We start from the raw sequence: 25,770 nt of genomic DNA, 5'->3' as shown, positions 1-25,770 counted from the left end.
GGACTGCGCACCCCAGTATTTCTTCCACTTTCACAGTGCACACAGATATCACTTGATCCAAACGCATGTGTTATGCATGGTCACTATTGGAACGGGACATACAAGTAGACCTTGCCATTGAACCCAGCAGTCCCATGCACTTCTGTTGCATGTCTGGCCTGCACTACCACCTGACAACTGCTTTTTTGTTCACATGAAGACGACTACTGGACACAAGACTGAGAGGATTCAAAAGCAGCCAAAACAATACGCCTTAAAATCCACTCCTTTCTTATATCTGAAGGGACTCCAGGAAAACGTGCAAGGGAGTGGACTGCAGCCTGGGTCTGATTTGTGAGATGGGTATCCTCGACTTACAATGAGGCACAATGGCTTCCTCCTGCTGTCCTCCAAAGTTATTTCAATTTCAAGGAATTGAAATTGAAAAGGAATTTTTGTAAAGGCATTTTATTTGTAAATGCTTAATTGAAGAACATTGTCAAAACTAATTATCATTGATGCACTCATCATTTTGAACTATTAAAAAATTACAAATTTTTTTACATGGAATTTTATTTCAAAAAAAAAACAGTAACTAACTTGGAGCTCTCCTTCCCACCAGCCACCTGGATTCTTCTTTCTGATAAGAATCAACTGACCAGGAGCAAGAGTAAGCTGTTCTGGACCCGTCGCTGTGTAAGAGGCAATAACTTGGGCAATTTCTGTTGAAGCAGGGGGAAAAAAAAGTTAATTTGGAAAAACCTAAACACATTCTATACAACACTGACTCTGCTATTACCACTGGCACAGTATATCCATTTTGTATTTCTTTCCATAAAATTGTTATATATTTATGTAGTCCCATGACAACATATAGTAATTATAAAACAGATCAGAAGTTCACAGCACTACAGGAATAAAACAACAGAGGTGCAGCAGCAATATGGATAGGATATAAAAAATATTTGAGACAGAGAAGAAGAATAATGACCATCATTAGAGCTGTATGGCTCTTAGAATCCAAGTGTCATAATATTGGTTTCCAATAAATGCATTTTTGTAGCATCAGTTTGGACTAAGCTCCCTAAAAAGAGGAGACACATGTTGACGACAATACAATGAAGAAGTCGCAGTAACAGTGGTGCAAGCTAATGAAGGCCTGAAGAAAATTTCTCACCACCAGACTAGTCAAAAAAAGGAATGTTTTCAAAATGTAATAAACAGGATTTATTTTGAAATCTTTATTCCATGAACATTAATACAAAACAGGTGCCTTATTTGACCACCTACCAGCATGAATCTGATGCAGAGTAACTGTGAGCTCACAATTATCTCTCTGTTAAATTAGCCAAAGTAGACAATGCAGTTTACTCCATTTTACCGTGGTTGTGGAAAGACAGATGATAACTTAGTCACCATAAAGTCTGTCAGGGTTAACCCATTTTTTGGACCAATTTGAACTGACAGGAGTTTATAAACAGCTGCAAGTATTTTGATGTCCTACTGATACCTTTTAAGTCAGGTTTAGCATGTCATCAAACCGTGTTCAGGGTGATGGAGAACATGTTTAACACTATGATAATTGGGAAATTTTTGTAAACAAAAAATGGTAGATTTGGGAACTTTTTAGCTTTTGGTAAGCTAAGCCTTTGAGGCTACTACATTTACGTAGTCCCTTTTTAGTCATGAGTTAAGGGGATTCTGTGGGGAATTTTTTTTTTTAGCCTTCATTTAGCTGTAAAGGGTCTCAGACATTCAAAGCAGCACAAAAGTAGTGTTGTCACTGCTGAAAACTCCACTGTAGGATCCCAGTACACAGCATTCATCAAATAAGTATTCTGCTTAACAGAATGATCTAGGGGTTAGGTTTTTTTGAGGGGGATGGTGAATATTTTTTTTTTTTTTTATGAAAAACCTTTCCTGGAATAGTAAATTCTGGACCTGTGTTTAAGACAAAGGAGGTTTTTATTTGGCAATGCATCAAATAAAATTGGGGACCATCAAACAGCCGATGTGGGCACTGAGTTTGACTGGTTATGGTTGAGGTCTAAGACTACCCCAGAAAAAACCCACAACAGAGACAGTAGTACAAGATCAGAGAAATGTGTCTCAACTGCTTCAGTGCAAAGGCAGTCAGCTTATTTTAAAGCCTCAGCAATTATCTGATCACAGATCAATACATTGCTTGAGATTTTAGCTTTTATTTGAAAATCTTGATAAAAAAATATCTGTATCAGTTATTTTCACTTACGATTACTGTTTGTATATATTTTCAATCTAGTCTATCCTAAAAAACTGGCACTGGAAGACTAAGCAGAAAAAGGTCACACCTGCCGTCAGTTTGTCCCTTTATAAAGCAGCAGAAAGCAATGTGACAGGGAGCGTGAGGTGGACTAGCAGTCAACACAGCAACAACAGCAAAAGGGACTGAGTCTGAAGGGAGCACGTACACAGAAGTGCTCTCCAGCTTTCTCATGGGCAGCCATACTAAGAAAGTAACACAGTGTTGGCCCTCTCTGCCAACAAGCACCAAACTTCCTGTGGCCAAGAGAAACAGCAAAGGCGCTCAGTAACAACACATCACCCACAGGCTGGGAAAGGAGCGGGGAGTCTGCTGGTAAAGCAGGGAAAGGGAACAATCATTGAAAAGGCAGTTGTACGCAGAGGAAACCACAAAGCCAACTCCTTTCAAACAGAGGGAGGTTTTGTTGCAGGGAAGAAACAACAAAGTGATTTGAAGACCTCCAGGGAAAAACGATCAGATGATTTACTTAAAATGTAGAAGAAAAGGATGATTAGGAAAATTAAAAATGGTCAGAGAAGCATTCAAGATGTAAATGAACGACATGAGGACAATGAAAAAGCACAGAGATGGCAAGCAATCTGAGGTCACTGCAATCGATGACACACGCAGAGTTAACTACGGCAGAACCTCCCTCATCGTAACTAGAAGAGGGGAGAGGCAGGCACATAGAGGTGGAACCAAACAGGTGATGAAAAAGCCAGTAACTGAGAGTTAGAAAGATGCTTTAAACCTGGATCTGGAACTTAGCACACAAAGTGTGAAAGCAGAAGACAGAAGAAAGAATTTCTAAGTAAAATAGAGCAGGTGATGATAGAAGAGCAGAAAGGTTTACACAAAGAAAAGCCAGCTGCAGCAGCACAGGCTGTCCTGTACAAAGGCAAAGCAAGCAGGCTATTTGGCAGGAAACATGGCTATACTGCTAGAAAGCCTGCAAACTTCCTGCATTTGCAGGTTTTTCCACAGAATCACATTAATTCCTCTACCCTAGAGCTACTCAGGAGGCAAAATTAACACAAGCAAACACATTAAGTGTGGGAGTTTGTCAAAATATATTTTTTTTTTAAAATCAAGCAAAAATCTCTCTCACTACCATGGCAATTATAATATTCAGTATATCATACTGAAAGAGCAAAAATCTTATACCTTGCATCTCTCTCAGAACCAGGAATTTCTCATTTTTATCTATAAAAAGGTGATTTACAAGGCTCCAGGTATCAGATATCCTCCTTCACCAACCAGCAGCACAAAGAATTTTTACTGTGGACTGTGTGTTAAGTAAGTTACAACATGAATTACAAGTTTAACATTCAGTTCTTGCATGTCACAGAGAAGCAGAAAGTTAGAGAAAACAACTCAGCAAAAAAGTAAAAAAAAAAAAAAAAAAAAAAGAAAAGAAAAGAAATAGCTTTCCTTCCAGGAAGGACGTTTTAGTCTTGATTTATTTAAGCATTGAATTACTGAGAAGAGATCCAATTCAATTACAGTCCAGGACAAAAAATGTGGCCTCTACTAAAACAGATACATTTACAAAAAGAAATAAATGCCTTCTCACAGATAAATTGTCCTCACATTGCTGCTTAAATACGCAGAGAACAGTTTCTTTTCCCTTGCCCTTCAACACACAGTTACCAACTCCCACCTACTCGTCCTGCTGCTTCTAGAATAAACAGGAATATTTCGCCTCATTCATTAGCATTTCACTTACATTGGCTAAGCACTCGCAGCTCATTTATAGCAAAAACATCCATGAATCTCCTTGCTGAAAAACAGGCAGGATTGTTCCCAAACTGTTCTTAAACTCCAAAAGATTCTGAACACACCTTTTGTCAACATCCCCCCAGTCTCTACTTCACTGAAAGTTCAAATACAGGAGACCAGCGACTATAAGGCTGGTACTCCAGCCTTGCCATCCACCATTCTCCCACACATGGAAAAAGCAGCCAGCCCTATGAGCATCTTCTCACCATTCCTACCAGGTATCACTTCCAGAGGTTTTCCAGATCTCTGTTCTTGTTCTCTTGAGCTTTGCATCTATTAACACAACTATTTTTAATCACGCAAATTAAAGTTAGAAAAGGCAGGAGTAGTTTACTTCCAAGCCCTTCTTTCCATAGATGGCTCACTAAGATTTGACGAGAGGAGCCCACTACTCATGTGTCAAAGTAAAATAAGCCAAATGAAGTTGGGGCTGCTGCAATCTTCTCTCCCCGACTCCTTTTACACGCACAGTGAACCTGTTCAGGGAGACAAAGCAAAACCTCCTCCCCACAAAACAACATATGCATATGCATGTGTGTGCCTATGGAAATAAGGCAAGATTTGGTAGATCACATCCTTGAACCACCTCACTGTGCAACTGAACAAGCCTCAGAGAAAGGGACAGAATAGAAGCACGGAGCACCCCCTCTTCAGTTTGGTTCAGCTCAACGCAAAGTCATCTCTTCGGTACAACAGCAAATAAACACACTGAAGGGAAAAAAAGAGAGGTGTTCTGGAAAGTTTACAAATGCCTGCCAGTGGCAGAGAATGCACTTTTCTAATGATCTTTGGAAATACAATAGCTGTTTGGAAGGAAAGCCCCCACCACCCCAAGAGCCAGGGGACCTCTTTCCAGCCAAAAAGTAACATGCAACATGATCTTCTTGCAATACTTGACAGGCAATAAGCTACGTAGCATGGATACAAGGCATGTGCTCTTGAAAATGAGAAGCAGGCACAAGAGCTCACAGAGTCCATGTATACCATATTCAGTAGCATTCTGGGCAAAATGCTGTAAACCCACACCGTAAGAATGTGTACTTCCATTTTCAGAGGCACTGGCAAACTTGGGCTTTTTGTAGGCTTCCACTGTTCTGTTCAGCAATCTATCATGAAGTTTACATTCATTTTTGAGCAAGCAGGTTTTTATTCTCTAGCTACATGCTAGAGATTGATACATGACAGATAGAATGATTGACAGTTTATGCATTATTGTATTATAGACAACAGTTTTCATCAGTGCCAATTACTACAAAATGACAAAGAACAAACAATTTATTTTCACAGAAAAGCTTTTGTTGCCATTGAACTTAAGTACTTAAGAACAGATACAAGGTACTGTCACAATATATGACTCACCAGGTTTCTTCCCTAAGCTTCCTGTTTTTCCTGCTGCTCCAGGAGCCTTGAAATAGAAAGTAAGATTAAAGTTTAGCACTCATTTATTTCTCCAGTACATGAAAATGATTTACTATGCTTCCCTTTAACACAATAACCAAGGATGTAAGTAAAAAACTCTCACAGGAAGATTATATTCTTACAGAAACCCTTAATATTTGAGATGGCAATTAATATATAGGAATAAATAAAAAACAGTATATGGAAGTGGATGACTGACTATACAAATGTGTAGACATCTTTCCTGAACTCTTCTTCCTTTCATGGACTGCAAATACCAATGTAATTCCAAATTACATAGCATTTGAATTGTAAATCTGCATATCTACAGAATGTGAATTCTGTCGAGTTGAAACAACAATAGTAGTTTTCAACTCTATAAATAGTTAGATTGCAAATATGCCTAAAAAACTAACTGGACATAATTATTTCAATACTGTCCATACGATGATTCTAAAATTTCTCATATGGCACATTAGCATAGTCAGTGTAGTCACTGCATCTTTAAGATGAGTCATCTGAACTTTGTAGGTGGAGTGTGCTGCAGTAGTAAAAGCCCCACCACCATTTTTGTGCCCAAGTGAGAGCACAGGACACTGAATAGCAAGGTGCTACCCATCTGTAGCTGTTTCCTCTGAATATAGATGGGGTGAGATGAGGGATGAACATCATCATCATCCAGGCCAAGAGATTTGCAAGAAAAGCCTTTGAAAAGCCACAAGAAATCCAGCAAGCAGTGAAATCAGTTCAGTTAAGTATAGGAAAACAGCGATACTAAAAGATGAAATTTAACATGAAAAGCTTTCATAATTTACAAACTCAAAGTTCTCTTCTTGGAAAAAAAAATCTTTTGAGGCCACTGGTTATTTGGGAAGTTATCTTTATTTATTTTTTTTAATGCACTCACAGGTCTGCTGACATACATGCAATTAGAGTATTGAAAACAGTGTGTGGTCTCAACTCTGCCTCTTGCACACCCCCGTTCCTCAGTCGTCTTCCAACCCTTCTAGTCACCATCCCTGTCTAGGATAGCTTCCCTCTGCCCCCTAAATAATTACTTCCCAGTACATTGCCAGTCTTCTCTTCTGCGAAAAAGAAAGGTTTGATATGGACAACAGCAACATAACAAATCTAAACTGTACTTTGGTCAGAAACGAATAACCATAAATATCCTCTTGCCTTCAAGCAAGGCTCATGACACTTCCTCTCAAGTCCCCTCCACTTCTGCTTTAGGATCCTCCTCACAAACTTGAAGCCTACATCAAATGACCTGAAGGTTTTCACAGAATCCTAATTCCTCTATGGAAAAGAAGAGTATCATCCTCAGTATTCTCCACATTAACTTGATGCTTTGAAAACTTGGGGATTCCAGCAGAAACTAATATAAGGAGCAACTAAAAATCTAGTTAAATGACTGAGAGAACAGGGCCATTTAAAAATGTGTATTCATTTTGAATGCCTCTATAAAATAGATTCTTAGATAGATCTTCAATCTGTCCTGAAGATTACATAGCTGCTCTAAGATATCCACTTTTTGAACATCTTTCAGAAAAGCTACTAAAGAAGCCTGATCTTTCAGACTGAACTCTAGCACCTCACAACGCTGTATTGGTCAAGCCAAACCCACCTAATAACAACGGAAAACCCAGCAGAGTTGGCATTGCCTACCTCAAAAGCTGTAACTGGTATTGGAAGGTAAGAGTGGGAATGGGAATTTTTTTTTTTTTTTTTTTAATTTGGCATCAAAGGACCTTACATATATCTAGTATACCACGCTTCTCCTTGACCTTTTGCAACTTAGATTTTGGGAAAGATTGTGTCAAGTGGATGCTTTAAGCTAAATGATACTTAGGTATCCCTGTCTCAGTGACACTATCTTGTCATTGTAAAAGACTGATTATAGTTACTTTCCACAAGGCCAGCAAATCTTCCTTTCTTCCCTATATTCCTTTCTTTCTCTTCAGTTCTCCCCCTTTCTCTACAACCACTGTGACCTATATAAACAAAAAAAGTAAAATAGGAAAGCATCATGCAGAGATCAGATATGAAGACTAACTTTATATCTGGGGACAAGGAGAAGATGGTCCAGACAAAATGACTGCGAGTCCATCGACAGTCCCAAGTAGGGAAAATTACAGGGTATGGAACCAAAGGTGACAACTGGCACTAATATGGCAATATCAGGAATTAATTCTGTTTGGAAAGTGTTTCAGGCAGAGAAACACCCTTCCCCCTCCTCAATAAAGAACAAGTGTTTGGACCTTCAGAGAACATCCACCTTCAAAATAGCACTTTGTCAACATCCATGTTGCCAGATTAGGAGCATACGGACAGACAAAACAGGCTGTGACACTGTATCTTTACAGTTAACTGGTAAACATATAGAGATTATTTTAAGAGAGAAGCTTCAAAATCACCTTGACCAGACTGAGTCTGAATTCTGTTTGAGGATTTTCTAAATCCTTGGTAAAAAAGCAGAAGAAATACATAGAGAAGTCCTGCAGTACTTCAATAAATAACTAAATTAATAAATAATTCATTTAAGATGGACCCAACTTCTGGCCCACTCAGTAGATGGAGAAGTATTTTCTATTCTTTCTGTTGACAGAAACACAGTGGAGGGGACATATCCCCATTCTACTTCCCTTTTGCCCACCTGAGACACTAGTGATAAAGTCTCTTGAAACAGTAGAGCATAACTTGCTTTGTTAATTCAATAAGACACCGCAGTAGACTTGCCAATTGCATTGTACAGTAAGACCCATAGAATCCAGATTAAATACATTCAGACTGTTATTATTTTCAGAATATTTATGCAAAGTTTCATAAGTAGAGGCATCTAAATTTTTGTGTTTCCAAGTGCACCGTATGAGCTCCATACCTTATGCAGAGGTAATTTTCACCAGTCTCGAGAAAGGCAGGGTAGAATAAAAACCTTTTACAGATCCGTATCCATCTGCCTCAACCTAATGAAAACTCCGAGAATGGACCATGAACCAGTGTAATCGTTTATTTGAAGAACAAAGACTTTCACTCTGTTAATAAGCTGAAACTTTAAGGAACAGGAAATAGTTTAATTTAGCAACTTGATGTGAATGGGTAGCCTGGGATTAGGTACAGGAGAACAGACTCAAAAAAAATTTCTTCTGATGTGTAAACCATCGATATTTTGAGGCTTACAACCATTTCTACAAACTGCGCTTGCTGTTGAAAGATCAGTACTGCCTTAGTTTTTCTTTGGGCCTAAGTCAATAGTGCAGAACACATTAAATTAATTTACTCTTTTAGTAACATTTGCCACAATCAGCCAGCTGTCCAAGCGCAGCGGTACATCTTAAAGTTAACAGACAGCCACTATTGTGAAATCCTTTGTAAAAACTGGCGCTGTGAACAAGCTGAATAGCAAAACACTGTACGTGTAATGGCAATTATCCACTTGGAATAAGAAATATGTCCTGCAGGGCATATGAATCACTTTATGAAAACAAGCATCCCGGATATCAAGATCTCCATGAGTTCTGTGCTTTTTATTTCCTCTCTCGTCGAGATTTTATCTCAAGATGTGATTTTCACCAGCAAAAAGGGCAGTTGGAGCACTTTTTGATGAACTGCACTTAGATGTTTCAGTCCCAAACAAGTTGAGAACAGAGAAACATCAATTGACCTCTCTAATAAAAATAGTTTTCAGTATTAAATGTCTATTTCTGAGTTCTCTGCAAAGAAGATTTGCCAATATGTGCGCTTGTCTCTCACCAGACAGGACAAGCATCCAGTCCTTAAAGGCACACAAAAGGCAGCTCTGCACATCTGAATACAAATTCCCAGGTTTTGAGACTAAACTCTGTTGAGAGTATCTTAAGGGAAAACAAAAAACAGTTCCTTCACAAAAGTTCAAAGGAAACCGAACATTAACTAACAAGAATGTAGCTGAGGTTAAGTAACTAACTAGCAACTATTACTATCTACCTATAAAACAGGCCTCACAGGGTTTCAGGAGGCTGACAGCGTAAGTTCCCACTCATCAACTACAAATGTACAGGTAATATAAAGAGACTTAGGGCACAGTTTCATGATCACAAGATATTCCACAGGTTAGGCAATTATCTGTACACTTGCTCCTATACCTCTGTGGGGCAAGCCACCATCTTTTTTGATGCATGCGAAGAATTACTGGCAGGGCTGAACTATAATCCACACCCTGGACTGCAAAAAGGAGTGCTTTTCTTAACCAGGTAAATTCCTTAGTACAGACCCACAAACACCTCCACTGCCACAACTGAAGGGATCTTGTACCGCTCAGAGGAGAATCAAGCTGCTAAACTTGGGGACAGAGAATTCAGAATTTCTTGTCCGGACTCTCATGGAGCTCTGTTGTCAGGGTAAACCCATATCCTACCTAACACCACAACTTACTACTGTACAAAATTTACTCTAATTCTCAAAAAGACAAGCTAGCCTGCTGTGATGGGCTCGATAGTGCTACACCTACAATGCTTCCATAAACTGATCCATCAAGTACTCCTCTTCTAGTCCAGGACCTGATCTAACTTTATCTGCTGGTCCGTAGTCACTAGATTTGATGCAATTGAAAGGTAGGAATGAGCACAGGCACATCCAAAACCATATACTAAACATAAGGTATGATGTTACGCTTCTAAAATAAAGGATTTAACAAAAAAGACAGCTAAGAACACAGGTCAAAATGAGCTCAAGCTAATCTAACTCGATGCTGAGGCAATCTTGTCTCCTTCACTGCTCTCCTCCCATACTAATTCTGGTACTGACATTTTTCTAACCCTTACTGAGCTGATTTGGAGTACCATCTTAGAAGCATATATTATTTCTGACAGACTAGTTTTCTACTCTGCTTAGTGTCCTGAACTGGCTTATTAATAGGTCAGATGAAAGACAGTAGCAGCAAAAGTGTGGCAGGTAGGACCATACCTGTGCTCACTTAGCATGGCTTACATATAATCATTTTGTATCAGAAATAGTGTGGCCAGCAGGACTAGGGAAGTGATTGTCCCCCTGTACTCAGCACTGCTGAGGCCATATCTCAAATACTGTGTTCAGTTTGGGGCCCCTCACTACAAGAAAGACATTGAGGTGCTGGAGAGAGTCCAAAGAAGGGCAACAAAGCTGGTGAAGGGTCTAGAGAACAAGTCTTATGAGGAGCGGCTGAGGGAACTGGAGATGTTTAGTCTGGAGAAAAGGAGGTTCAGAGAGACCTTACTGCTGTCTACAACTACCTGAAAGGAGGTTGTAGCGAGGCGGGTGTCAGCCTCTTCTCCAAGTAACAAGTGATAGGACAAGAGGAAAAGGCCTCAAGTTGCACCAGGGGAGGTTTAGATTGGATATTAGGAAAAATTTCTTCACAGAAAGCATTCTCAAGCATTGGAACAGGCTGCCCAAGGAAGTGGTGGAGTCACCACCCCTGGAGGTATTTAAAAGATGTGCAGATGTGGTGCTTAGGGACATGGCTTAGCAGTGGACTTGGCAGTGCTAGGTCAACAGTTGAACTCGATGATCTTAAGGCTCTTTTCCAGCCTAAATGATTCTATGGTTCTGTTCTATGTAACTACAGTCTTAATGTGCACAGAAAAGTTTACCTCACAACACAAGGGAACGACTAATCAAAGCTGGGACAGGACTTCTCCAGTATAAGACTGATTAGTTCTCAAAGTAGTAGTGCTAGGGATTGAAGAAAATTGTTACATGATACAAAATATAGATGAGAAAAGTTTCTAAAATGTTTCTGAAAGCAATACCACAATACTATTTCTCCCAAGGACTATAATACTAAGTATAAACTACAAATTTTTTTTAATCCTGTCTCAGAGGATGTTACTGAAATTTCTCTACTATCTAGAAATTTATTATATAAAGGCTTTCTACAGCGTCATATTTCACTGCAGGTTTTATTCTTTGGCTTTTCCACCAACAGAAATAATTTTAAGGAGTGACTTTGCTCAAGCTTTATATTGCAGACAGTCTTTCACTGAGTTGTGTCACACACACAGCATTCAAGACTTGTGGAAAAAGCCTTACCACCTACATTTCTAAAAATCCAGTAATTTTTACTTATTTATTGACTTTTAAAACCCCTATTACTCTTAGAGACATAAACAAGAACTCCCTGTCATCAAGAGGTTAGTATTGTATTCAACTATGACTCTAAGCTAATTCCTACTAGTAGATGAACTATCCTCTCAAACAGATGAGCAATATAAATGACAAAACATGTTTCTTTAGAATGCCTAAAAAGAAAGAAAAAAAAATTAATGCAGACATGTTCTATCAGATTATTCCAGGATAAAAATCAGATGAAACAGAACCTCTATTATTCAGTGAAGAACTTTCAAATAAATGTAGTAGTTAGCTGAGTTCTGTTGTGAAATTTGTTCCCCTTGATTGCAAGAAAGTGACAATAGCAGAAAAAAAAGATAATAGACTAAAATGCTATTCTCTATATCTTTTTTTTTTTAACAGTAGTGGCAGTAAGATACAGCTCAGTCACTAAAAACTTACCTGGGGGACAAAGTAGTCATAGCTATTCTGATTTGTCTCTAGAAAACTGCCAAGTTAACTATTAACTATGCAAGATTCATTTTAATTTAATTTACAACCCACAACCCATGACTTCATGTTGTAAAATGCAACTATTATTGTTTTCTCTTTCCAGTCTCACATTCAGTAAAACTGCAAACTATTTTTTCTTCCCTTATGATCCACTGACTTGCAACTATCACTACAACACCAAATAAAACACACCTCCCCCAGCTCAATTTCATAAGATTTTATTATGTCTCTACCTCAGAATCTTTGAGTCTCACATAATTAGACGGGAAAACTCCTGATTTATCACCCAGTGTTCCTGTCCACCAGTCGCCATCTTTCTTTGTCACAAGAATCATATCACCTTGTTGAAAAGTTAGGTCTCCTTGTTCAGAACTCTCATAAGTATACATAGCAATATACTCTGTAAGAGGAAAATAAATACAGAACATGGGAAAACACTTGATAAACATTTGCATCACTTGATTAACAGTTGCAAAACCTAACTAATATAATGTAGTCTATACATGGGCTAGATAGTAGACAAATTTATTAATTACTATTCATAGAAACCTCAATATTTAATGAATAAAATGATACTTATCAGAACTAAATACAATCTATTGAAAGGCTGCTTCTGGGGGATTTTTTTTTTTGTAAAATAATTTGCTACTATAATTAAAATGTACATAAATTATTAATTTATATCAGAAATTACTCTGAGAACATGTTTCCCAATGGTTTCTGGTTTATGCTGATGACTAGAATTTTCAGTCTTGGAGATGGAAAGTCTCAGTATCCAAATATCTGTAGATACAGTCTTCATTTTACATATGCTGTTTGGCTCTTGTATACAATGAATTCTTTCATTACTTGAAGCTGTGCATGAAGGGCACACTTCTCATTGCATCTTAACGCAACAGATGGCTGGGAAACGTCAAGACAAAGCCTGAATGCATTCTGTTTTGTTAAAACACAGTCAACTACTTAGGATTCAAGTGCAAAAACACTAAAGTAGACTGATGTTCAGAAACGTAATGCATAATTCAATCACAGAACTACATGAAAAAGTTTTACGCAAATGATTACAAGAGGAGTTTCAGACAATTCAGTAACATTTTCTATACATCTTGATACATTCTTATTTAACTGAGCGTTATCACACTTTATATGGGCACAAAACAGATTTCTGAAGATTATATCCTCTGCTTCTAGGACCAGCTCTGGACCTAAGAGCAGCTCACAGTATTTCAGGAAGACTTTCATGCATATGTACAAAAACGTTCAAGTATTCAACTGCAGCTGGCAATTGTTCTATTTGCCTGAACACTAAATCTGAACAAAAAGCTTAGCTCGGTGGAGTTCAGCAAGAATTCAAACCACAATTGCCATCCTTAATGAAAGCTAAGAAGTGGTTTGTCTAACGACTGCATCTAAAGAACACACACATCTGTTTGTATGCACATACACATGAACACATACATTAAATATCATAATGTATGCAACACATGGAATTTTTCTTAAATCCTTTAAATGTAATAGAATATGCTAAATCCATGCTTTATTATTTCTTAATAATACAACTTTTTAAAAAACATTTTGTTAAAAAGTTGTGTTCCTTTTTAATACGTACAGCCTGAGATATCCCATACTTTACAAAAAAGATTTACCATTTCAACAATTGCTTTTCCTAAAATACATAGTGAGCAAGACTAGTTGTATTTTGAAATAACTGATTATCTCACTTTCCTTGTTACATGGATCTTCACCATTCCCTCCTTTTAATTTCTGTAATGCTCATGCCAGTGGCAAATTAAATACACCAGTAATCAAAGAGACTCTTTCACTTAAAATAGTATGTCAAATTGTAGTTTAAAAACGTAAGGTGTGCTGTAGAGGTCATATATGAATGTTCATTTGTAACCTATATTTAGGTTCACTGATTTACTCTGACTGTGATTTAAATTAACCCAGCTGACTATGCATTGAAGTGGATTAAGAGTGCCCACATAGTCTGTTAATACAGCTCGTGTGGAGACGTTAACCTCCAGCTGAAGGGTGGTAACAGCCAGGAATGCAAGTCTTAAGACCCTCCAGAGGCCTGACAGTTATCTGTCTGTGCCCCAGGCTCCAGCTTTAAAAAATGAGGCGTAGCCTTGACCATAAAGATCACAACATTCTATAACTGATTGTAATTTCTTTAATTAAAAGCTTTAATGAAACATTGGAAATGAGCTTTGGGTGAAATTGAGACATTTATTAATAATTCCTGACATCATGAAGTACATGCACAGATGTGCTTATGTGGTCCTCTGCAAAAACCCATTCTGGGTTGGGAATTGTTACCAAAATATTTACACAAGAAACAGTACAAACTACAGAAGACATTTTAACGGCGTGTGAAATTATTTCTTCTACATACACAACAAATATAAATTCTTACTATAATAATTTTAAATCATTCTAGAGGCAAATTGATTTGCGCTTCAATTTTAACAGGCCCAATCTTAAAACACAATGATCTGATTCTAAGCTTGTTGCGGGTAATAAGCAGACTTATTCTATTTAATTACATAGTAAAATACTATTAATGCCATTCAGTTTGAAATGCTTACCTTCACCTGACATAGTTGCTTTTGTTGCTGGTGATGCTACTCTTTTCAGACTAGCAGGACTTTCTGAGGAACCAGAATCCATGCTTTAGAAGAAAATAACGGTTATTTAAGAAATTAAATCTCTTCATAAAAATCATTATTATATTTAAAAACTAAAAAATGCATATGCATCCGCAGGTAAAACCAACACTAGAGGCAATGTAGGCCCACTGATGAATGAGGTGGGGGCCCTGGAGACAGAGGATGAAAAGAAGGCAGAGTTACTGAATGCCTTCTTTGCCTCTGTCTATACTGCTGGAGGCTGTCCTGAGGAGCCCCGGACCCCTGAGGCCTCAGAAGAAGTCAGGATAGAGGAGGAATCTGTCTTGGTTGATGAGGGCTGGGTCAGGGACCAATTAAGCAACCTGGACGTCCATAAATCCATGGGCCCTGATGGGATGCATCCGCGGGTGCTGACGGAGCTGGCGGAAGTCATTGCTAGGCCACTCTCCATCATCTTTACTAAGTCGTGGGCAACGGGAGAGGTGCCTGAGGACTGGAGGAAAGCGAATGTCACTCCAGTCTTCAAAAAGGGCAAGAAGGAGGACCCGGGTAACTATAGACCGGTCAGCCTCACCTCCATCCCCGGAAAGGTGATGGAACAACTTGTTCTTGGTGCTGTCTCTAGGCACATCAAGGAAAGGGGGATCATTAGGGGCACTCAGCATGGCTTCGCCAAGGGGAAGTCATGCTTAACCAACTTGATAGCCTTTTATGAGGATATAACCCGGTGGATAGATGATGGTAAAGCTGTGGATGTGGTCTATCTTGATTTCAGTAAAGCGTTTGACACGGTCTCCCACAGCATCCTCGCAGCTAAACTGAGGAAGTGTGGTCTGGATGATCGGGTAGTGAGGTGGATTGTGAACTGGCTGAAGGAAAGAAGCCAGAGAGTGGTGGTCAATGGGACAGAGTCCAGTTGGAGGTCTGTGTCTAGCGGAGTCCCTCAAGGGTCGGTACTGGGACCAGTTCTATTCAATATATTCATTAATGACTTGGATGAGGGAATAGAGTGCACTGTCAGCAAGTTCGCTGATGACACAAAACTGGGAGGAGTGGCTGACGCACCAGAAGGCTGCGCAGCCATTCAGAGAGACCTAGACAGGCTGGAGAGTTGGGCAGGGAGAAAGTTAATGAAATATAACAAGGGCAAGTGTAGAGTCCTGCATCTGGGCAAGAACAACCCCATGTACCAGTACAAGTTGGGGACAGACCTGTTGGAGACCAGTGTAGGGGAAAGGGACCTGGGGGTCCTAGTGGACAGCAGGATGACCATGAGCCAGCAGTGTGCCCCTGTGGCCAAGAAGGCCAATGGCAACCTGGGGTGTATTAGAAGGGGTGTGGTTAGCAGGTCGAGAGAGGTTCTCCTCCCCCTCTACTCTGCCCTGCTGAGGCCGCATCTGGAATATTGTGTCCAGTTCTGGGCCCCTCAGTTCAAGAAGGACAGGGAACTGCTAGAGAGAGTCCAGCGCAGAGCCACGAAGATGATTAAGGGAGTGGAACATCTCCCTTATGAGGAGAGGCTGAGGGAGCTGGGTCTCTTTAGCTTGGAGAAGAGGAGACTGAGGGGTGACCTCATCCATGTTTATAAATATGTAAAGGGCAAGTGTCATGAGGATGGAGCCAGGCTCTTCTCAGTGACATCCCTTGACAGGACAAGGGGCAATGGGTGCAAGCTGGAACACAGGAGGTTCCACTTAAATATGAGGAAAAACTTCTTTACGGTGAGGGTGACCGAACACTGGAACAGGCTGCCCAGAGAGGTTGTGGAGTCTCCTTCTCTGGAGACATTCAAAACCCGCCTGGACGCGTTCCTGTGTGATATGGTCTAGGTAATCCTGCTCCGGCAGGGGGATTGGACTAGATGATCTTTCAAGGTCCCTTCCAATCCCTAACTTTCTGTGATTCTGTGATAAGCAATTCCCTACATTTTAAAAGAAGAGCAGTAAATGTGCAAATTAAAGCTTTTAAGTACAATGGCCAGTCATGGCTACATTTAGGTAACTGCCTTAAATACACAAGTTGCTGCACCTCCTCTTCTCCCCCAGAAAAAAACAAAATATCTAAAATCATTCTCATTTGTGTTACTAATGTTAATGTTGCCTTCACATTCATCCTCCAAGAGTAATGATAAGTGTCTAAGCTTTGAGGTATACCTTTTTACTTTGGGGAAAAGGTAAGTAAGCTGGGACTTACATAGACATAATTCATAAAACCCAATACACCAATTTTTTAGTTGCAAGTCACATAAAATTAAGACTGTTCATTAAGCTTTAGATCTTTTGTCAGTGACACATGATCCAAGGAGAAGTGAGGTCAGTTTTCTTATTCCTCACAGGAATTTCCAGGGTTGGAAGTCAAACCCCCCCAGAAGCGAGTAATAAAAAAGCATTTTTACAGAGTAGATTCTAAACTTTAAAATTCAAGTGTGTAGCTCTTCGTATCTTTTTAAGTATTACAGTATAGAAGTAAAGTATGGTAAAAGCAAATAAAATACCTCGTTGACTTCCTAATGGGGCCTGAAATAAGCTTCACATACGATTTAGGAAACCACCCCTTTTGTCCTTGAACCTCTCCAAACCACCACATATCTTGCTGCTCCAAAACTGTGATGATATCATTTTTGTTGAAATTAAGGTGGTTGTCTTTTTTCGCTCTCCAAGGATACAAAGCCTGTGCTTGAAGCCCCTCTACTTTTTCACCCTAATGCAATTATAAAAAAAAAAGGGAGAGAAGTCAGTCATGTACCACCTTTCATAAAGAAAGCTGCTTAAGGAATTATATTCTTATGCTACTTATATAGCAACAAAATACACAGACTCTCCCTCAACTGTATAAAGCAAAGTAAGTCAATTAAACTTACAAAGTAATACCAGAAATGTTTACAGTCCTCCTACATTTCTATCTGTTAACACATAATCAGTACAATGCAAGATTATCAGAGGTTTTGCTTAACAAGTTAAATAAAGTTTTACAATTAAGATACACATGTAATAAACCTTCATGAAGCTATTTTGGCAGGACTGGAAGTAAACTTTATGGAAAATGATGCTTTGCTGCAAGTTATTCATTGTACATTCCAACTTTTTTTTTTTTTTGCTCTAAGATATTTAGCATTTTTCAGAACACAGTTGCTTACAAGAACAGTATGTTGTTCAGTGGAGGAAAAGGAAATGCCTTAACAGATGGATGGAATTCATCTGATGTGAAGCTTTGCCTTTGCTATTCCACTTAACTACATACTCCACTTTGGAGAGAAGGTTATTGTCATGTGATTCAGGAAAGCCCCAAAGAAGTGACCCAAAACTGGCACCCTGCCAAAACATTAAGACTGGATCACCAAAACCTAAAAAAGCCAGCACAGAATAGCAGAACAGAAACCGCTTCATGTTAAATTCTGCCACAGACTTTGCAAATCAATGTATGCTACTTGTTCATCACTCCAAACTGAAATAGCTTACCTATCCCACCGGACTGTTTTAATGCATGGTCAATGTTCATACTTTGCTTTCCAAACGTCTGTGCTGGGTCAGAACAGTTTTAATGAATATAGATGCTCACCTGACCCAAGACAGGAGAGGGAGATGATCCTGTAACAGCAGCAGGAGTGAAGGCTGATCGCTGCCGCAGCTGCCCTGCACTGGGAACAGTCAAAGAGGGCTGAGCTGCCCAGGCATCCCAGTTATCAGTCTCTGGTTTCTCATTAGTGTTTGTTGGCCATCTGGAAAAAAGAAAATGATGTAATTCCTACTGTTTTCAGTTGAATAAAAACACTCATGCAGGAAGACTGTGCAGAAAAAAAATTCTGTGTTCTAAGATAATTTCTTTTAATTGAATATTCCATGAGCATCAAAACTCTCAGGTGGAAGTAGTGCAGTCAAGCATAGGCTAACAATAAATTTATCTTAAAAAGGCAATCTCTAAATACAGTTGCTTGTCCTTGCTACTTAAGGCCAGCTGTTCCTGTAATTTAGTTTCCTTTCTTAGCTCTGCCCCAATACAAGTTCAAGTAGTGCAGTCTATATTATACACAGTGGAAAGAGATAACTTAAAAAAAAAAAATCATCATGCTCTTCAAAACTGGTTTAAAATCTTCACACCTGCATGTCACTGACCTCTCACATCACTTCCCCTTGTACATCATTTTGCTGCTTCTCATTCAAATCCTTTTTTCTTTTGCTTAAAATTATTTCCTACTGCCTCCTTTCAACTCTTTAGAGTTTTATGCAACCTCATATCCTTTTTATGTTATCTCTTGTCCTTTAAAATGCCTAATAAATCTTACAATCTCTGCCTCCAAATACCCACTTAAATGAACAAAATCCCCTGAACTCTAGGAGTGTAAACAAAGCACCTATCTTAAACCTAAGTTTCCTTTGCCTATTGCTTGTGCTATTGGTTGCAGTAATCAATTGTTGTCCACCTAGACTGTAACAGTGTTCAAAGGCCACAACCATCCCTAACCCCTATCTCATGTTAATGACAGTATTGTTAGTATAAATGCTCTGGGACTCACTTTGTATTGAAACTGAGTATTAAATTTTACGAAAAGCATGAAAGCACACATTATCCACCCAGGGTAGAAACAGCTTTGTCAAAAGTATGATTTATTCAAAACTATAAAATCTAGTATGTGCCAGACATCTCCAGGAAGCTCAAGATTTAGTCTTACCCTCCCCCCTCAGAAAAATGACTGTTTGTAGTAAAACAAAAAAAGTTTAAATAACTGGAAAAGCTACTGTGACCTATTTGATGAAAATTTTGAAACAGCATATATTATGTACTGTAATATTACACTAAGATATTTAGATTTTAATTTATAAATATGTATTACATGATCAAAAGATAAGATAATTACTTACTCAACCCCATTTACATAGAGTTGATAATACTGCACAGAGCATTAAGTTGAGTTAACATGACATCTAGGGAAGGGCATATGTTCTATTTTATCAGTCTTACTAATGTTGTGATAAGGAATTATCAAACCATCTTTTCATGTTAACTCTGTCATTATCATATTTTACATAATCCAAGTTGGAAACCTTCAATGAGGATTGGTGTCAACTAATTTAAGAGAAGGAAGGCGAACACCTTGGCATTTCCACCATGTCACCATCCTCACTTAGGAATGTCTCCTATTTGTGATGTGTCCTTCTGCATTGCTCGGACAGATATGATGGGAGCATGGTTAAAGTTCCACAAGGCTGCGATTTTAACTACTTACTATGGAAAAAATATTTTACTTCAAACTAGCTATTTTTATTTTGCAATCTCGATACTCTGTGCTAACTGCCACCACAATCAAATCAATGAAAAAGGAGTCCATCACATTTAAGGTGATAATCGCTACCCAAACATACGTTGAACTGAAGTCTGCCCAGTTATTGGCAGTTGTAGTACACTCTGTAGAAGCAGGAGTTCCTAGCGATGTAGTGGTTTCACGCACAGAAACTTTAGGTGCAGCAGTTGCCTCAACTGCTGGCTTTACAGAAGCCGGAACTTCACTTTCAGGTATTTTCTCTGCATAGTTTGCAGGGAACCATCCAGTTTTCCCCTTCAGTTCTCCACCAAGCCACCCTGGTTCTCCAGTCTGGCTTTCATCCACCTGCAGACGCATTAAGTTAGAAAGTTAAGAAACGTAACATACAAATGGTATTTTCACTTAAAACAATCCATCTCATCCACAGTAATTAACTTTCTCTAGTTACAGAGACATGACATCTTCATTACAAATACAAGTTCCACCTAGGCAGAATTTTGTTGTTGTGATTTAATTTACCTTTGGAGGATTATGTTGACAGCTATTCCTCCTATGGCATATTATTAGATAAGGGAACATTTTGCAATGCAATAGAGCTTTGCAATTATTTTTTTTTCTTTTTTTCCCCCAAGCCAAAATCAAAAGGATTTCTTCATGATGAGGGAAAAATGTTTTATTACAGTCCTAATGCATAAGCCAAGCATGGGTTTTTAAACAGTTACTTGAAAGTCTGTCATAGTACAGCAGACTTGGGAGAAGTGAGTTCTAGAGAAATCCCTTAAATATTGATATTTCTGGTTTAACTAACACTAAATGCAGTTTTAAACAAATTTTCCTAGATTTTCTCTTGCAGAGAATACTACAGAAAAACACAGCATATTAAAAACAACACCCATCCAACAATTCAGAACAAACCCACAGATCTGCTGATGGATTTAAACAAAACAATTCCAAGGTAAGTTTTCATACATAAATTTGCAGGGCCTCTGTTCCTTCCCCTCACTCTAATATCTTCCCCAAGCTATAAAGGACAGGACAAAACAAGGCTATTTTTGCAGCTGTATTTTAATTTTATATTTAAAATTAATTACTATAATCGTGTTAAGCTATGATTTTGCAAATTTCACACCTTCCTCTTAACTTTTCTTAAACATTTCACACATTTGTTCTCCAAGCTCTACTGACAGATTGCTGTCTTAGTCTGCTATTTCAACTAAAGTGATTACTTTAAATTCTGTGAGCTGCAGCTAACCACACTCAGCAAGAATCGCAGAAAAAAAAGTAATTCACCTTTGCTACCCCTCGTGAATTGATATGGTGGCTAAATACTTCCAAGGCAATGTCAGTTGCAGAAACTTTTTAGAAGAAAAAAAGGCAATAATTGTATTTGGTAACAATTCTGGTAAGTTTGGTGTTCTAGCTATCTAATCTCTTTGAAAGGTCAAAAGAATCTGAGTTTTCAAGCAAACCCTTATATATGAATAGGGTTGGCACCTTTGACACGTAAATAACACCTACTTTGTACAACAATCTGCTGTGTGTAGCTGCAGTTTCCCCAGCAATGGTCAAGTCAGCAGCAAAACCAGACCAGTAATGAAAAGTCAGATGACCAGCTCTACACAGTAGATGGCTTTTGGCAAGAATTTCTCTCATATGTTTAGGCCAGTAGCAATCAGTATTTCAAAATATGTAAGAGTTTCAAATGACAGCGTAACTCAAGAGTTGACTGTGGCAGATAACAGTACAGCAGTCAGAGATGCTTAAACTTGTACTTCTAAATCACCTGACACTATTTCCTAAAAATCCATTACCAGCGTGATGGATGTGTTGATAACAGAATACTTCATGAGCTAAGGAATAAGAAATAGTATCCTTTTCAGTCAAAAGAGTTTTCAGTATATGACATCATACAAATATAGCATATAGTAGTGTCTCGAGTTAGATGCTCCTACATTTGGAAACACAACTACGAATTCACTCTATCGATTTTAACAAAATATAACCCCATCAGCTGCTTGTGGGGAGAAAAAAATTAATTAGTGGCCAAAAAAATGGTGCAATGGTGCAAACTAGTCACTCTAGACTAAAGGTGGGACCATTCTTTTGCTTAGAAGTGACTGAAACCAAAGCAGCAAACTTTTACTTCTGATTGTCCCTGGACTACTCATTTGAGTTGCTGAAAGATTGCTTTGCCTTAGGCCAGTTGTTGACTCTTTGACTGCCTCCTATTGTAATTTCTATCCCACATCCCTCTTTTGGTGCAAAACAATCCATTATTTCTGCTTTTTGTTGGGTCCATCTTCTATCTCAGTCCCTATTAACTCAAAGCAAACCCAGAAATAAACGGACTACGTGCTTGACCAGTTCAATGTGGTTTTACTGCAGTGCAGAGCAAAATTTCCACTGCAGCACTGAATAGGATTGTTAAAGCAGCAGTATGAGTGATGGAAGGTCACAGCAGAGGGTGAATCTTCGGAGAGAGAGGGAGAAATGGATTATCAGCACCTGATGCCGAGTTGAATAATCTAAACCGCAATAATAGTCACATAGTTTCTACTCTCATTCAATTGGTAACTAGAATCGCTAATATACAAAAGAATCAGGACTGAAAAGCCAAAAATCTGTTATGGTGATGTTCTAAAAAGGGCATCTTTGAAATGAATCACAGTTATACAGAAACCACTGTGATTTTTTCAGGAAGAAATGTGTTGTACAAGCAGAGAAAAGAAAAAACTACCAAAGGGTTTAAAAAAAAATTATTTAATGTCTCTTTAGAAGGCAGTTATAAGTTAAATTCGTGAAACAGCCTATTAGGATAGTAAAATTCATGCTTATTCAATCCAGTTAAGTTTTCTATGTATACTCATGAAAAGGCACTTTGAAGGATACTTTTAACTCCATAATTCATTAAAAAATCTGGTTTCTCAGTTATTCATATATAAAATACAATTCACATCTGTTTTTGTAGTACAGTACTAGAACTTTAAATAAATTCCTTTGAACCTTTTTAAAATTAATTTGTTCTAATTTCCTTATATTTTTACACCCACCATCCCCAAGTCACTACGACAAACTATCTGAGAATATTTTTTTCCAAAATACAACTAGACTTTAAATGTACACCTGAATAGTGAATTGTAGTGTGTGTGGTTCTATTTTTTATTTATTCAACCACACATTAGAGCCACGGCTTACAGCTACTTAGTTCCAGTGACTGAACACAAGTGACAGGAGTTAACAGCAACACAACTCTTAGCAGCAAAAGCAATAGGTCAAGTTAACATCTCTGTCAACAGAAGGGCTGGCTTTGCAGTGGCCTACTCAGCTTTGACCTGGCTTGTGTATCAGCAGCAGTGCATGCACACATAAAGAGAAGCCCTGTTTTAAGGCAGATATTCACTCTACATATGAAGCCAAACCCTAATAGTCTCACAAGAAGTATTTAATCAAAGCTAAACAGAGTACCATCGTCTGTTTTGTTCAGCTATCTATCCATTAAATTACCATTTTAATTCTATTCCACTTGTAAGATTTTGATCTAGATATTTTGAGACTACTGGAATTCCTGTTATTATGTTGAATATAAGCTCTGCAGGCCAGAGGCCATACGCTGATTACGCCTACACAGAATCTAACACAACGAGGCTGTCTATGTGTCTAATCCAAAGAACATTCATTCTAAGTCTCACAATCAATAACTAACAAAACTGATGGGAAACTATCATTATGAATTTGGTTTAGACCTTCCATGGAAGCTTCTTTATGAACTTCCTGTTTAACTTACATTCTCCTGCTATCAGAGCCACTACAGTTCAGTAATTCATTCACCTGCATTTCATTGAATTATGCTGAAGTTTATTTAAATAAACCCTATTATATAAAATATTATCAGCAACAACACAATCCATTCATTTACTTCAAGCTGGAACCTAACAGCAGCAAATGCCAGTAGGACTTGCTTTGTAAGAGAGCTATCCAAAGGAAAATAATTCCATACACTGCATACATGTATTCATACACATAATAGAAACTTAACTTCTTGAACAGACAGAGCCCTGAAAGAGGCACGGCTTTCTTGCCTCAGAATATTTGTTCCCAGACAAAAGCTTGGTTAAGTTATAGTTAGGATTATAAATCAATATAGTTTACAGTGAAAGAAATGTAAAGTACATCGAAAGGTAAGAAGCAGAGAAAGCAGAAATCCAAGTGAAGAGAAAATATAAAAATCCTGTAATTAAAAAGTGGAAGAACTAAAAAAAAAATACAGCCCACGCCCCACACATTCTCTAAACCATTACACAAGATACATTAGTGCTATAGATAGCTAACGTGTACTGGAAAGTCAGGCAGAAGAAAGCCCTCCTCAAATTTGCAAATACTTTTCCTTTCAGAATAAACCCTCATCCTTCTCCCTCATGACCATCAAGACAGGTCTCGAGATTCATGCACAGTGTGAAAGTGCACTACACTGTTGTAAAAACTATTTACAAGCTATACATCTATTAAAGCCACAAGTCATTCTGACATAATGAATTCTGCAGTCCTGTCTACATCCAGGATTTAGGCCTGGTTCCCATGTGTGCAGTCAATGGATTCGGGCTTCAGCTGGATTCTTTGTTCACAGCAGTTAGCAGTTTGGGTGGTATCACAGCTATATGATTACAGGGCATGACTGCACAAGCCTGCACACACAAAGACATTTATAAGTGTTAAAACGGTGAAGTGCTAAATTTTGCCTTAGAACATAGTTATTCTAAGCAATACTTATTTTGTTGCACACAGTAAACTCCTAACTGTACAGGTCAGTTAACTACAGAGTTGCATTTATGTCATAAATTAGACACACTTTAACATGTAAGCTTGTAAATTATTATTTTCCAAAAAACGTAACTGACCCAAACCTTCTGGAACCACAGGACAAGACAAACACTTAAGGACAGAGAAGAGTCCTAGAGTCTAAATGCCCATTATCAAAAGTAAGTTCTAGTCTATTGCACTTAAATTACTTTTGACAATGTAAGCTAGTTTGTTAATTTCACCCTAGGTGAATTCAAAAACAAGTAAACTACATGGTAACAAAAACTGTATTTATGAAAATGAATAAATTGCATAGACTTCCTAACAGTCACATAGCACACTTACCCATTCCCTTTTAACCTCCATCAGGAAAGCAATGATTTAAAGCAAGGCAGAATTATAACACATTTCACACAAGTGTCTTACATTAACTTTTGTAAGAGTAGCCCATTTAAGCAATTACTACAGAGTAGGGGATAAATCCCACAAGAATCAGTCACCAGGTTTAATTATTGTCAAAAGTAAGTTAAACAAAGAAAACTGAGAATAGTTACTCTACTTTTGTAGAGTAAGTTAAAATAAAGTCCAGAAGCAACATATAGGAAGACTCAGGTTACCTCAAAGTCTCTATTTAAAACACGTGAAGTGCTCCTTAAAATCATGTATTTTTGGCCAAAATGTTATTTCCCTGCAAGTCTAACTAATAGTGATCACTCTTCCTCAAAGAAAAAAAGTTTACTTATATGCCTAGGCTACAATCTGCTTCCCAAGAAAGCAAGACACAGCACTTTTCCATAGCCTAAGGAGACCCATGTACCTATATCCTCTCTCATTGAACAGCTGACTGACAAACACTTTCTTGATGCAGAACAAGAACACATTGCATCGTTATTTAGAATGGCATTAGGCCTCATCCTGAGTCATTCAGGAGTGCTGCTAATCCAGGATTCACCTTTTATTTTCCAAAAGCAGATTCTAATGTCACAAAGACTTCAGTGTGACACAGCTGAACCAAATAAAAAAAAGCCTCAACTCAAAAAGGCTGAGATGAAGGCTCATCT

The 25,770-nt window shown here is 38.3% G+C and overlaps 1 protein-coding gene across 2 annotated transcripts in view; it reads right to left on the bottom strand.

Annotated features, from left to right (window-relative positions):
• Positions 1-25,770, bottom strand: part of ITSN1 (intersectin 1) — a 150,784-nt gene that overhangs the window by 36,696 nt on the left and 88,318 nt on the right. For both annotated transcript variants that reach the window (XM_068425074.1, XM_068425073.1), the window contains exons 20-26: positions 20,013-20,257; positions 18,211-18,370; positions 17,147-17,352; positions 14,611-14,693; positions 12,253-12,419; positions 5,402-5,447; positions 580-701 (exon numbers count right to left, since the gene is read on the bottom strand). In XM_068425074.1, coding sequence (XP_068281175.1) covers positions 580-701; positions 5,402-5,447; positions 12,253-12,419; positions 14,611-14,693; positions 17,147-17,352; positions 18,211-18,370; positions 20,013-20,257 — 1,029 coding nt within the window. The remainder of the gene's footprint in view (positions 1-579; positions 702-5,401; positions 5,448-12,252; positions 12,420-14,610; positions 14,694-17,146; positions 17,353-18,210; positions 18,371-20,012; positions 20,258-25,770) is intronic.

The sequence above is a fragment of the Nyctibius grandis genome, chromosome 2 (assembly GCF_013368605.1).
Source record: "Nyctibius grandis isolate bNycGra1 chromosome 2, bNycGra1.pri, whole genome shotgun sequence".
Classification (NCBI taxonomy): Eukaryota; Metazoa; Chordata; class Aves; order Nyctibiiformes; family Nyctibiidae; genus Nyctibius; species Nyctibius grandis.
Note: the sequence above shows the minus strand (reverse complement) of the source record. Positions and strands in the feature narration are given on the sequence as shown.